Source organism: Sander vitreus, chromosome 18, assembly GCF_031162955.1.
Source record: "Sander vitreus isolate 19-12246 chromosome 18, sanVit1, whole genome shotgun sequence".
NCBI classification, from domain to species: domain Eukaryota; kingdom Metazoa; phylum Chordata; class Actinopteri; order Perciformes; family Percidae; genus Sander; species Sander vitreus.
Genome location: NC_135872.1, coordinates 9,563,432 through 9,577,037, shown reverse-complemented (window position 1 = coordinate 9,577,037; position 13,606 = coordinate 9,563,432). Strand labels below are relative to the sequence as shown.

General features: G+C 43.1%; 1 protein-coding gene across 1 annotated transcript in view; it reads left to right on the top strand.

Annotated features, from left to right (window-relative positions):
* extl3 (exostosin-like glycosyltransferase 3) overlaps positions 1-13,606 on the top strand; it is a 27,819-nt gene extending 14,213 nt beyond the window's left edge. Inside the window, exons 2-6 of the mRNA XM_078274191.1 lie at positions 5,849-8,466; positions 9,183-9,310; positions 10,629-10,773; positions 10,897-11,025; positions 12,781-13,606. Of these exons, the coding sequence (XP_078130317.1) occupies positions 6,331-8,466; positions 9,183-9,310; positions 10,629-10,773; positions 10,897-11,025; positions 12,781-12,990 (2,748 nt within the window). The 5' untranslated portion in view covers positions 5,849-6,330 and the 3' untranslated portion in view covers positions 12,991-13,606. The remainder of the gene's footprint in view (positions 1-5,848; positions 8,467-9,182; positions 9,311-10,628; positions 10,774-10,896; positions 11,026-12,780) is intronic.

Here is a 13,606-nt window from a genome sequence, read left to right as displayed (position 1 = left end):
GTGTGAGTCTCTCCTCGCCTCACCCCTGTGGGCGCAGCTCATGCCACAGCAGTTTTACAGCAGAGTATTCAGTGACAGATTAGCACTTGCTGCAAAGCCAGTGTGATGCATTTTGTTTATCACACTCCCAGCTCTTATAAACACAGCCTCATCCCTGAAGATGCTCACAGATTGGTCGACGGATGTGGTCAAGTTGCCAAGTTGGATGTGGTCAAGAATAATTTTGGATACATTTTATGTTTGTTTTACCTTGGATTGTCTTTTAAAAGTCGAACATGTGCCATCCCACAAGGACATGGGCACCTTTTTTTGAATTGCTCTCCTGTGTAATCTTTGTCATATTGCAGGAGCTTTGGAGGTTAGAAGGCACTCTGGCCCATCTGTCTTTATGAACTCATTCCTTCTCTCTCTCTTTCTCTAGTAATCGCTCTCTCTGTGTCTTGTTCTGTTTATCTACATCTCTCCCTGTCTCTGCCGTGCATAATGGTATTCCGCAAAGTTATAAATGCACATCACCAGACGAGTCGTGTGATGTTTGTTTCCAAACAACAGGACAGTGAAGGGTGGGTTTCCTGTCTGCCTCCATTTTTTCTTTGGCTTCTCTCACTGTTTAATGCACACACTGAGAGATAAAGGTCAACACACACATTTATTCTGCACTGAGTAGGAGGTGGTCCACATGGAGGGCGATCTTAATTGCTCCTGCGCCGGGGCCCCACCACACCGATACTCCTGATGATCACTGTCATCTCTTCAGCATTATTATATAATAAAAGGAGCACCAGGAAGCAGCACCCACCAGCATCACTGGAAAGTTTTGAATGCTGATACAGGGTGTGGTACTTAAAATGTAATACCGTCATTATTATTACTGTACTTAACATTTCTTTAATAAGGGCTGTATGGCAAAGTATTCAGTAGTTTTCAATAAAGCACATTAGGGTGGACTATATGAAGATGTAAAGCGACAAACTATACGTATAACTATACTTTCAGAGAATTTTCTAAACCGTTGATAGCTTGGAAGCTAATAGGCTATTGTTGGCAATGTTGCTAATTAATGAGCAGCACAGTTATATGGAAATTTTTGATTTTTGCATGAATGTGGTTAAGTACCCTTGTCAGCTATTTACTTCATTGGATTTTCATTTACCTTTTTTGAGAACCACTCCACAGATCTACTACAGGCACTTCTGTAATGTTTGTAATAAAAAAGTGAAAAGGGTCCTTGAGATGGCTCAGTCAGCCGTCTGCAGATGAACTGTGATCCATGGCTATAACAGCTGCTCACCTCACACAGCTGTCACGGACTGTGCTTTCCCCTGCAGCTGCCTCCATCTGCGCCGCCCACACACACACACACACACACACACACACACACACACACATCCATAGGGAGTGCCCTACCTTGATCCTCTCCATGAAATCACAATTCATTATTTGAAGGGTTGTCGGCAAGCACAATGCGCCAGAGCCCCTTAAGGTGAGAAATGCGTCAGGATAACCTGAAGTCCCAGAAGCCATGATGAGTTTCTGAAGTGCAGCAGCATCACCTCCAGAGGCCTGTGAGTTGTGTATATTTGGATTTAACACTCACATGCTTCTGTTTTTACTAGTATCTTTAAAAAAAAAAAAAAAAAAAATATTAAAAGTACAGCTTAGGGTTGCAACTAAAAAACATGTGTGTATATATATAATATATATATATTTTTTTTTAAATGCCACTATTGCCTAAAACCCGAGGTGACATTTTCCAATGTCTTGTTTTGTCCAACTTATAAGAGGAAGGGTCAAAGTTTAAAATTATATAAAACAGAGCAAAGCAGTAAATCCACACATTGGAGAAGCTGGAAGAAGAAGGGGTTTGGCATTTTGCTAGTATAAAATGACAAATCAATTTCCTCTCAGTCAACTAATCGACAGCTCTAGTACAGCTCCATGTTAGGGACAGAAGTGAGTGATTAGAAAGACAATTTATGACACCCCTGACCTGCCAAGAAAATCCGTTAGAAAAGGTTAAACACTCAGTGCCCTCAGCACCTATTGTAATGTAATACATGTGCAGAACATTTATTTATGGAGAAAGGAAAAAACAAAATTTTTTATTTTTCTTATTGATTTAACTGCATTTACAATAAATGGTCCCAGCCCTACAGTACGTGTAACCTTCCTTATTTACCTGATGAAGAGCCACTTTGGACTTTGAATAACAGAAATTATTCAATTGGCTTGACAGCTTTTGGATGGATTGCAGTGACTGCCTTTATTGGATTGGGGGGGGGGGAGACATGCAGGAAAACCATTACTGGTCGGTTTCGAACCCTGGACCTTCTGCATCGGAATAAGGAATAAACCTCTGCACGTGTATGCCTGCTCTACCAACTGAGCTAAATGGTCACACTCTTCTGTATTCTTTTGACTTCAGATGAAGATATTCTGCCCAGACCTGCATGGTACTATTAATCACAACATGAAGCATCGCTGAGTGCCTGCAAACGTAACGTTCTTTCACACGTTTTGACATGGCAGGAGCAAAGAACTAGAATAATATTAAAGCTTGTGTTAAATGCATCTCGTCAGTTTCCATGCCTCTAAATCAAATTAACATACTGCTAGACTAATTCAGTCTGCGTTATTCATAGGCCTGACCAGTAATTTGCTGACTAAGTTATTGCTTGCTCAGTGCTTACCATGTGGAGCAAAAACAATTTTTATCTGGGTCATCAGTGAGGTGGCTGTGCTATAGCTTCTACTTTCCCCTGAAAAGACTACAGACCACTTGATTTGTACGTGTTGCAGGATTTAGCCTTCTGAAAAAGGGCTGGATTGTATAACCCATTTGCATTGATTTTCAGTGTTAGTAATGGAATATTTACACTATAATATTACTCAGAGATTAGTCATCATCTGGAAGGACGTAATTCAACATGGCAAAGTCTATCAAAAGACTAATTTAATGTAATGTGTAACTTGTTCCCTGCAGCCATACAGTGACTATTGCCCAGCAGCTTCATGTCATATTGTAACTGCAGACTGTGTTGTATAAGGTGAAGGCAAGGACGAGCATGTCAGTAACTCTCTGAGTGCAAATATATTTTATAGCTCACTCTTAGACTTGAGCCGTCTTGCTGTTAAAGCCTACCAGTGAAAATGGCTATAACGGCAGCTCTTTACGTGCTTAACACCAAACCGCCTCGCAGCTCAGCGGTAGGTAATGATGGCATTATCATCGATCCCCACAAAGTAAATCCAGAGCGATCAATGCTTTCCTGTGTGTTTTCCATGCAAACAGCAGAAAGATTAAGATGACTGCAGCGGAAAGGAGACTTTCTGCAGATTAGAAAGCTACAACTGAGATTGGGATTTAGTTTCTATCTGTGTGTTTTGCTCTGTTCCCCAGAAGCAGACACGGGCAGAGCTTTAAATCGGCATGTTTTTGGCTCCAGATTAGGCCTAGCAACAGCATTTGCCAACATCTGTCTGCCATTACCCCTGTGACACTGGCAGTCACGCAGCTATTAATCAGACTGTTGTGATAGTCGCCACTCGGTCACTCTGCACATCCCTGAGCAGGAAGATGATGGGTAGCGTCCAAAGGGTCATATGTCCTGGGAGGTTTTACTGTACATGTTCCTTCCTAACTACACCAAACTGGCCTGTAGTTACTTTGTAGTAGCAGAGCATCTTGTCTAATGTTGACCTGGATTGTTCGGTTTCCTCATTTGACTGTGGCTGCACCTTTTGTAGCCAATAATATACTGTTCATTCCACTTCTGTATCTAATGCATACTGATGCTCTGTAATTGCTATTCAAACTGGCAATTGGATAATTAAAATCAGCCTTTGGTCAGTAACTTGGTAATGTTGTGTATCTAGGTGGCTTCATGCTTAGTTCTGCTGGCTAACACAACTTTATTTGACAACGCTTAAAGAAAAGCTTCTGCTCCTCAAATGTGAGATTCACTACGTTTTATACATTTCTATTGTTTCATATCATAAATAGACAATAGCCATAAACTTACATTCAAATAGAAAATGTAGACAGAGGCGTGTTTAAAGTCATTTTATTCGTCAGCAAAAAACTGTGTTTCAGGTTTCACATCATGCAGCCTTATAGAAGGAGCAAGTAGCAGCAGGATGTCGGTCACTTTAAGCAAGATGAAATCATGTGCCTGTCATGTGATTGGCCAGTACCTTTCCTCATTCCTCTCCTTGACGCACGCCTGCGCCAGCTGTTTTGCAAGATGCTGTTTTTCAGGAGAGTCGGTGGAGAAGTAATCTCTAAACATCAGAAATGCCCGTCAAATGGAGGCAGCACAGAGAAATGATTACTTGACTCGGACGGAATAAAAAGAAAAAAAGAAGCCTTTTTTGTTCTTTGTTTGTTTTTAAGATGGTATCTGTCTACGTTGTGATCTAACCAGGCAGTAATGAAAACATACCCATAGAGGTTTTATTCACCAGTAGTGGGAATAATATCCTTATCAAGAGGAGCTGTTAATGTCGACAAAAGGTCAACACCACCTGCGTTCTGTGGTCTCTGTGACTGTGTCACTCTGAACTGCACTGCTTTGTCAAGGCTCACACTCAGTGTTTAGTACTGTATTTGATAAGAATTGTTTGGCACTTAGCCTATCAGTTGACATCCTTGGGGCTTGTGCTGTGGTGTGATATAGCTATAGCGCTCAAAAAGCCTGCTGCTCGTGGAAAGAAACCATCTGTCCTGAAATTTAGATTAAGCTCATGATGTAAGATTTCTTTTAGAGACGTTCACACGTTTTTAAGGGGACCTCCTACAACTTCCAGTTTTGCTGTTGATTTTAGCCTCAAGCTGTCTTTTCAAAACATCTGCAAAGTGAAAACGCAACTCCTGAGGCCTTGAATTTTTCTTACATTCTTTGTATTTTCTAACCAGCACTTAACAGGGTAAAAATGGGCTGAAGAGGGAAATGTATTTGTAGATATTCTTGCATTGATCTTAAGATAAAACACAAGCCATTATATTCTGAAAGCTCTCCTCCAGTGGCCTCTGGAACATTTTGAAAACTTTGAAGTAATACTGGCAAGAATACAGTAGTCTGCATCAGAAGGTGCAGCTGGTTTCCTTTGTGACAGCCTGAGCCTTTTTCTCTTCTGACCCAGTGAAGATAATTCCACATCACTTTCTAAGATGTACTGTTATCAGGGATGCTCAGTAATTTGAGTCAGTGATGAGGTCGGGATGCAGGAGGAGGCCTTTAATGAGATTTGTTGGTGGTGTTAGCTTGCCTACTGTGTGTAGTTTACTAGTGATGGCTCTCCCTGTTTTGTGCTCATTCTGTCTGACTTGGAAAGAGAGGAAATTGAAAGAATAAAAATATACCCCCTGGTATTCTGCAGCACACTGATGATTTATTTTCCTGGACTAGGCAGTCACACACATAATGCAGTGGAAAAAAGGATGAGGTGCAGAGTCTTGCTTCATAAAGAAACATTTACAGTGCCTGACTATGGAAAGCTTGACTATAAATAAATACTACTGAACCTTACCTTAGGGCCCTCCATCCTTTCACCTCTTGTGTCTCTGTAACGACAAACAAGACGGTCACTTTTAGTGCAAAAGAAAGAAGTCACCAACATCTTGGTCATATTTAATGGCTTTGCTTCACTAAATGCAGCTTGCAGTTCTCAGTCATGCGTTTTGATAGGTGCATGAACAAGATGATTTACAACATAAAACTAAGACTATGTTTGTGGGCTCCACCTCAAATAATCTATTTAATGCAGCTCATTCTTTCTTATACTTATAGTCACTTTGATCTTGTTTCAGATAATTATTTAATCTTTTGTTTCTGTTATTCTCTCCCAGGTGCCTGTTTTGAAAAGGAGAGGAAGATTTCAGAAGCCCCATCTCTAGAGTAATTCCTCTGATTTCCTCCAGATGGAAGCAACTTGCCCACCCAGCTATCTCACTGACCTGTGAGCAGCCATGCCCTCCCTGCGTTGCCCATCAAGGGGAACCCTTCTCCAGATGCGGAACTGTTTTCTCACATAGATTTGGAAGAATAGCTGATCCTCACAATAGAAATGGCATTAGTTTGTGTGGGCTATAACACATCAGAGTACATATTAGAATACAGGGGAGGCTGAACCTTGAGCCAATATCCACAGGACTCTTAAGAGCGGGCAAACAGCCTCAGATGAGCATTACAGGAGGACAGAGCCACAGCCCAGCTTAGATGTTTTAATATCCAGCCTACTGCCTTGCTGACAAGGTCGTATCATGGCTGCTGCTGATCTCCATAGCAACGGTTCCTTGGTGGGGCGAGGAGCAGACTGAGAGAGTCAACAATGCAGCGTAACGGTGGTGGGGTCGGTGCCGGTGGCCAGCCATGGGTGTTACGGCGTGTGCGTCTCACCTGGCTCAGTTTCATGCTCTTCTTCATCCTGGTCTTCTTCCCACTCATTGCCCACTACTACCTCACTACCATTGACGAAGCTGGGGGTCCTGATAAGCGCATCTTTGGGCCGCGTCCCGGTGGCGAACTGTGTGAGGCCAAACATGTGCAGGATCTGTGCCGAATCCGCGAGTCTGTCAGTGAGGAGCTGCTGCAGCTGGAGGCCAAGAGGCAGGAGCTCAACGGGGAGATCGCCCGACTCAACCTGCGCATTGAGGCCTGCAAGCGCAGCATTGATAGCGCCAAGCAGGATCTGCTGCAGCTGAAGAATGTTATTAGCCAGACAGAGCATTCCTATAAAGAACTAATGGCCCAGAACCAGCCCAAGCTATCACTGCCGGTCAGGCTGCTGCCAGACAAAGAGGACCCAGGACTGCCACCACCCAAGTCTGGGCGCTCCTGCCGCCTACGCTCCTGCTTCGACTATGCACGCTGCCCTCTTACGTCTGGGTTTCCTGTGTATGTCTACGACACGGGCTCCTATCCATGGGCGGACTATCTTGACCCCCTGGTGAAGCAGGCTTTTGCAGCATCAGTTAAGAACAACATTTATATAACTGACAACCCCAGCATTGCCTGTCTGTATTTGGTGCTGGTAGGGGAGCTGCAGGAGTCCGTCTCCCCACTGCCATCTCCTTCAGAGCTGGAGAAGCAACTAAAAGCTCTCCCTTACTGGAGATCTGATGGACACAATCATGTGTTGGTTCATCTCTCTAGAAAGTCCATGACACAGAACTTCCTGTATAATGTGAGCACAGGACGGGCGGCAGTCGCTCAGTCCACCTTTCTGGAGCAGCAGTACCGTGAGGGCTTTGACTTGGTTGTGTCCCCACTGGTTCATGCCCTCACAGAACCAAACTTTTTGGAAGTGCCCCCTCAAGTTCCTGTAAAGAGGAAATACCTCTTCACCTTCCAGGGCGAGAGGGTGGAGTCACTGAGGAGCAGCTTACAGGAGGCACCCCCTCAGTCTTTTGAGGAGGAAATGGAAGGAGACCCACCAGCCGACTACGATGATCGCATCATCGGCACTTTAAAGGCGGTGCAGGACAGCCACTTGGATCAGGTGCTGGTGGAGTTTACCTGCAAGAACCCACGGCCAAGTTTGCCAACTGAGTGGGCTCTTTGTGGAGAGAGGGAGGACAGGCTGGAGGTGCTAAAGGTTTCAACGTTTGGCTTGGTGATTGCTCCAGGGGATGGACAGCTGGTGGCCTCAGCAGGCTGTGGGATGAGGCTCTTTGAGGCCCTAGAGGTAGGGACCATCCCAGTCGTATTGGGGGATCACTCCAGACTTCCATATCACCAGTTTATTCGATGGAGTGAAGCTGCCATTATAGTCCCCAAGCCTCGTGTCACAGAGCTACACTTCCTGCTGCGCAGCCTATCAGACAATGACATGTTGGCTATGAGGCGGCAGGGCCGCTTTCTGTGGGAGACCTACTTCTCCACCTCAGAGAATGTTCTTAACACCCTTCTGGCCAGCATCAGAACCAGCATCCAGGTTCCCGCTGCACCCATCAAAGAAGAGCCAGTCCACGAGATTCCCCACAAAGCAGGGAAGCTGGCAGGAACTGATGCCAACCTGGCTGACAACGGTGATCTGGATTTGGGTCCTGTCGAGACAGAGCCCCCCTACGCCTCTCCACGCTTTCTCCGCAACTTCACATACACAGCTGCAGACACCTATAGAGCATGGAACCAGGCCCCGGGTCCTTTCCATCTCTTCCCTCACACTCCTCTGGACCCTGTGCTGCCCTCTGAAGCCAAATTCCTTGGCTCAGGTACTGGTTTCAGGCCTATCGGTGGAGGTACGGGAGGCTCGGGGAAGGAGTTTCAGGCAGCTCTTGGAGGGAACGTGCCCCGAGAACAATTCACTGTGGTCATGCTGACTTATGAGAGGGAGGAGGTGCTGATGAACTCTCTGGAGAGGCTCAATGGACTGCCGTACCTCAACAAGGTAGTGGTGGTGTGGAACTCACCCAAGCCTCCTTCAGATGACCTGCTGTGGCCAGACATCGGTCTGCCGATTGTGGTGAGTGCTCCTTCAAAAAATCCTCCAATTCAACAAATGCACACATATTCATCTACATGGTGTTGGTTTCTTTTGTAAGGAAAACATCTCCGTCTCATCCTGTCTCTCTGAAGTGCAAAAAAGTAACCTGTGTCAGAGGTGGTGGTTTGCTGAACTGCATTACATTGAGCTGTTTGGATCACCGCCTCTTGGAAACTCTGCAGGAGTCCGTACAAATTATCAGCAGCTTTACTAAAAAGATGTGAAGAAGTCTGACATCCATGAATAATACAATTTGTGGTATTGAATTAGTCCTGGAAAATAAACTATTAAAGTGGTACATATTCATATCATTAGTTTGTGATGGGGACAAGTGTTAGGCTGTAATAGAGGAACTAAAGAATAGATTCTAATTTGTCAGTGCTGGTCAAGTCTTTGGTGCTATCTGGCACTAAGAGTATATGTTTAGTGTTTCTATATGGCACATGGATGGAATGCCGTCCCATGTATAGAATACTTCTGTGCTCAGATGAATTTTACTAAAGAGTAGAGATCGGTTAGTGCAGTTATTAAGGTCAGGTAGAAGTACAAAATGTTCTGTGTGTAGCATTACTTAAAATGTACTTAACTATACTAACTGGAGTTGCCGTGAGTAGTTGGATTTCTTAAAAGTATCACTACTTACAAAAATGGCTGACAGAAATGTTGCTAAGCAGAATCTTGTCTTGCGCCTGCAGGTTGTCCGCACAGAAAAGAACAGCCTCAACAACCGTTTCCTTCCCTGGGACGCCGTGGAAACCGAGGCCATTCTGTCGATTGATGATGATGCTCATCTTCGCCATGATGAGATCATGTTCGGGTTCAGGTCAGTGATGGTGACAGAATGCACGAGGCTCTATGGATTCATATACAAGAGAATTACCCCATAGACAGAATTTGTAGTCACTTTCGGCTCTGGTAACATATAGGCAATTGTCATTACTTTTTGACATTTTTCCGTTTTAAAATCAAAAGTATTTCATCATTTTTCAAGATTGAATCAAAGTAGATTAAATGTGGATTTTTTTTTTAAACTGATCAACAGAAAAATGCACTTTATTGTCAAAGTGAAAACAGATCTCAATTTAAATCGATAGTTGTTCGCATAAGTGCTCACCTTTTAAAAAGCACTGCATTGACAAGGCAATTGATTTAAAAGTTTGATAATAATAATAGGTTGCAACCCTAGATATAATTGTTTCTTTTCTCAGGAGAAGTGCTGTAAAGAAAGTTGGATAAAATGCAGTAATACAGACGGGAAAGCTTCGTCTCCAGTGAGAAGTGAAAATGTAAAAAAAATAAAATGCATCACATTCCTGAAAACACTGAATTAGAAGGAGAAACTGAACCAACCACTTGAGACCGAACCAGTGAAAATAACAGAGAAACATGCTGCCAGTGCCTTGTATTTATGATTCATTTGCTAATACTGTACCTCCATAAGCCAAATGTGAAGGCCATGTTTAAACCAATTAAAGGAGCATGTTAAGGTTTTTTCTTGTGTACCACCCCTCCCTCTCCCAGACTCATCTACAACTTGGTGTTGTAGCAGCTTGTCCAGGCAGGCAAAAAAATTGACTCTGTATGTGAGAATTACCCAGGAATGTCTCTTCACCTCCACTCTCGCCAAAGAGGAAACATTACGCAGGAGCTGAGTGTGTTACACATTTAAGTGGTCTCGCATGAGGCAGTAGATGGCTTTTTGAGATTTTTCGCATCTTCAGTGTCTGTAGAAGGAATTCCAAGTATCTGATCTGATAAACTGAAACAGCTTTTTTTTTAAGCTACTTTCCTGTAGTTACTGGGCTACTGTATGTGTACATTTGAGCCAAGAGTGACATTTTGGTTTTAAATATACTATAATAGAAGACAACAGAATGGTTACTTAATTGTTCCCGAGAGGCAAATAGTTGTCACATTGCCTAAATACTGTAGATGACGAGTTGAAACAGATGGATGCAAAAGGGTTGCATCTGCAGGGACAGACACTCAGAAACCAAACTAATGATCATAAAAAAAATGACAATTAACAACAATAAAAATTCAGCCGTAAAACAGTTATTAATTCTGCCCAGTCAAGTTTTAATTAATTGATTGAAAATGAGGAATTCTGTTGACTTTGTGTTTGGTGGTGTCTCTCTCAGAGTGTGGCGTGAGGCCAGAGATCGCATCGTGGGTTTCCCCGGGAGATATCATGCGTGGGACGTGAACCATCAGTCCTGGCTGTACAACTCCAACTACTCCTGTGAGCTCTCCATGGTCCTGACAGGAGCTGCTTTCTTCCATAAGGTCAGAACTTGTACCTCCAAAAAAACATATCAACATTCAGCCAAAATTCTCTTTTTGCTGTCTCATAGACACTCATCATCACTTATCATTCACTTGTTCCCCTGCGTGTTTGTGTTGTTGTAGTACTATGCCTACCTGTACTCCTACGTGATGCCCCAAGCCATCAGGGACATGGTGGACGAGTACATAAACTGCGAGGACATCGCCATGAACTTCCTGGTCTCTCACATCACCCGCAAACCACCCATCAAGGTCAGTGACAGAGCATGCAGTCCGGCTGTGCTCTGCTCAGCATCCGTAAGCTTTGTGTCTCCCTCAGGCCCCGTGTATTTATATTTTTGTCCACTTAGCCGTGCCATTACTCAAACTGACATATCCAATATTCCACACAAAGGATAATCAAAAACCCAAGATCGAATTGGTGCGTTATGCATGATTTCTTTCACTGGATTTTTACCGGAAGGACATTTATTACCGGAGTGCATATTTATGGCTAGACAAATAATTATATCAATCAAGCCATGGAAGCTGTTAGGAGCAGAGAGATCTTTTTTGATTTAGTAGGGTGTTAATATTCAGAGGTGTTTCAGAGGGGAATTAAGGACAGCTTTGATGGAGAGTGTTGCATGACAGCAATTCGCAGCTAGGAATAAGCCTTGTGAATAATGAATTTGGGGCAAGTTTGAAAGTGGAGTCCCAAATGGAGTATATATTTCTCTTTTTAGTCCAAATAAGACCAATAAATAGGAAAGGAAATAAAAAGATTTTATGGGTCACTGGTGATAACTTGAACAATTCAAACTCGGTTTTAGGGAGTTTTCTTTTTTCTTCATTTCTGTTTTAGTTTTTTAGTTTTTATTGACCATTGGCTAAGCCCCGCCCCCTTTTGCAAGGCACATACAGTATGCAGTTTACAATAACATGATATTGGTGGCAGAATTACCACTTGAAATACTTAAACTTTTTAAACCAATGGGTCTTTGATTTTGGACAGTGGTTAACAAAAGCATGACTGTTGCTAGCAGATTTGATCAGCTGTAGCTGTTGAGCTAATAAAGTTATTGTTGGCTCCCTGAGTTGGTTTGAACCCGCCTCCGACTGACTAGTGTCTCGAGCTAATTTTTATTTTATTTTACAGGAGAATCTTGTAAAGAGGGTCTAAATTACACACTTGACGGCTACATACATGATATCGTGCTAAATGGTCCCAGGCAAAAAGTTTGCATTCTCACCAGTTGATGATCCATGAAATAAAGAAACAACATTGTTTTTGTAGTGTAGAGTAAGTTAGTGCTAGTATTATAAATAATATGCAAGATCAGACCGTTGTATAATTATAAAATAAAATATGCTTAACGTGTTCATATTTTTAAACGGTATGTTCTGACTTTTAGCGTTGTAGGAGAAAAAGCTTTTAGGATGAGGACTAGCCGATGTGTTTTGGCAAACCTAACGCTATCTCTGATAAAGAGTTTGGCTTGGGTTGCCGGAGTCTAAACTTCCCCAAATCCAATAAAGAGCTGCTAATATCCCAGCTTCCACACAGTGAGGAAATGCGACACAGAAAAGGGCTTAACTATAAACCCCGCAAACTAATGTAATTAGCTAATGAAATGCTCCGTGCTCTTGGAAGTAATGATTGGTTACTACTGTAGGTAAAATAGGCTAGTTAGCTGGACATGCTAAAAATTGCTGCAGACAAACGGTTTAATTCATTCTTTACACATTTGCTCGTGTTTTGGGTTTTGAAAAAGCCAAAGTAAAGACACCACCCTCCTGATTTTGTAAATGCCAAGTAAAGCTCTTATTATGTGGAGTCCAAAGTCCAAAGCTTGATGGAACTTCTGTGCCTAGTTGCAGTTGCTAAGATATGATGGGACAATTGCTGTTCAGTGGTTTAGCGACTGGTTAATTCCTAAAACAAATGTCATTCATCCTACAGCAGCATTGTGCTGTGAAGTACCACATGCACAAATGAAATACAGACTGTCTCTCTGTCCATCATAGGTAACATCGCGTTGGACTTTCCGCTGTCCTGGCTGCCCTCAGGCCCTTTCACACGATGACTCGCATTTCCACGAACGCCACAAGTGCATCAACTTCTTCGTCAAGGTGTACGGCTACATGCCACTACTGTACACGCAGTTTCGCGTAGACTCTGTGCTGTTTAAGACTCGTTTGCCCCATGACAAGACCAAGTGCTTCAAGTTCATCTAGCTTCGGGCTGAGTGGCCCAGCAAAGAGCCAAAAGAAGAGAGGATTGAAGGACTGGAAGTATTTAAAAGAACAGCAGCTCCCTCTGCGAGCAGTGATGAAGATGGATGGATGGAAGATAGATTTTGCCCGGGGGACAGACAAGTTAACCTTAAAAGCCGTTGGCTTGGTGGACAAATCCACAACTCTACTGAATATTTGAAGAGTGGAAGCTGAAAGGGACCACTGCCAACAAAAAAAAAAAAAGCCTTTTCAGTGGATGTCACTCCTTTTTTAAGTTTTTCAATCATGCTCCATCATCAACCACTACAGATGTCATTTGCACCTCTTAACGGCCTGCTGAGGAAAGAGTAGGGTTGTACACAGTGTACAGAAACTCTCCCTCGATAAACTAGCTGACAATGGCGCTATCTGTTACTGAATCACTGTCAGACTGATGTCGAGCTGCGTTTGGCCCATCAGCCTTTGGACAGTTTCAGCTGGGAGAGCAAAAGTGGCAACGTCACATGGCTGCCACTGTGCTTTTTTATTTGTTTTTCATTTAACAGTTACAAACTGTACTTCTTGTACATGTACGTACTGTAAGAGAAGCACTGATGGTTAGAAGTATTTTACCGAA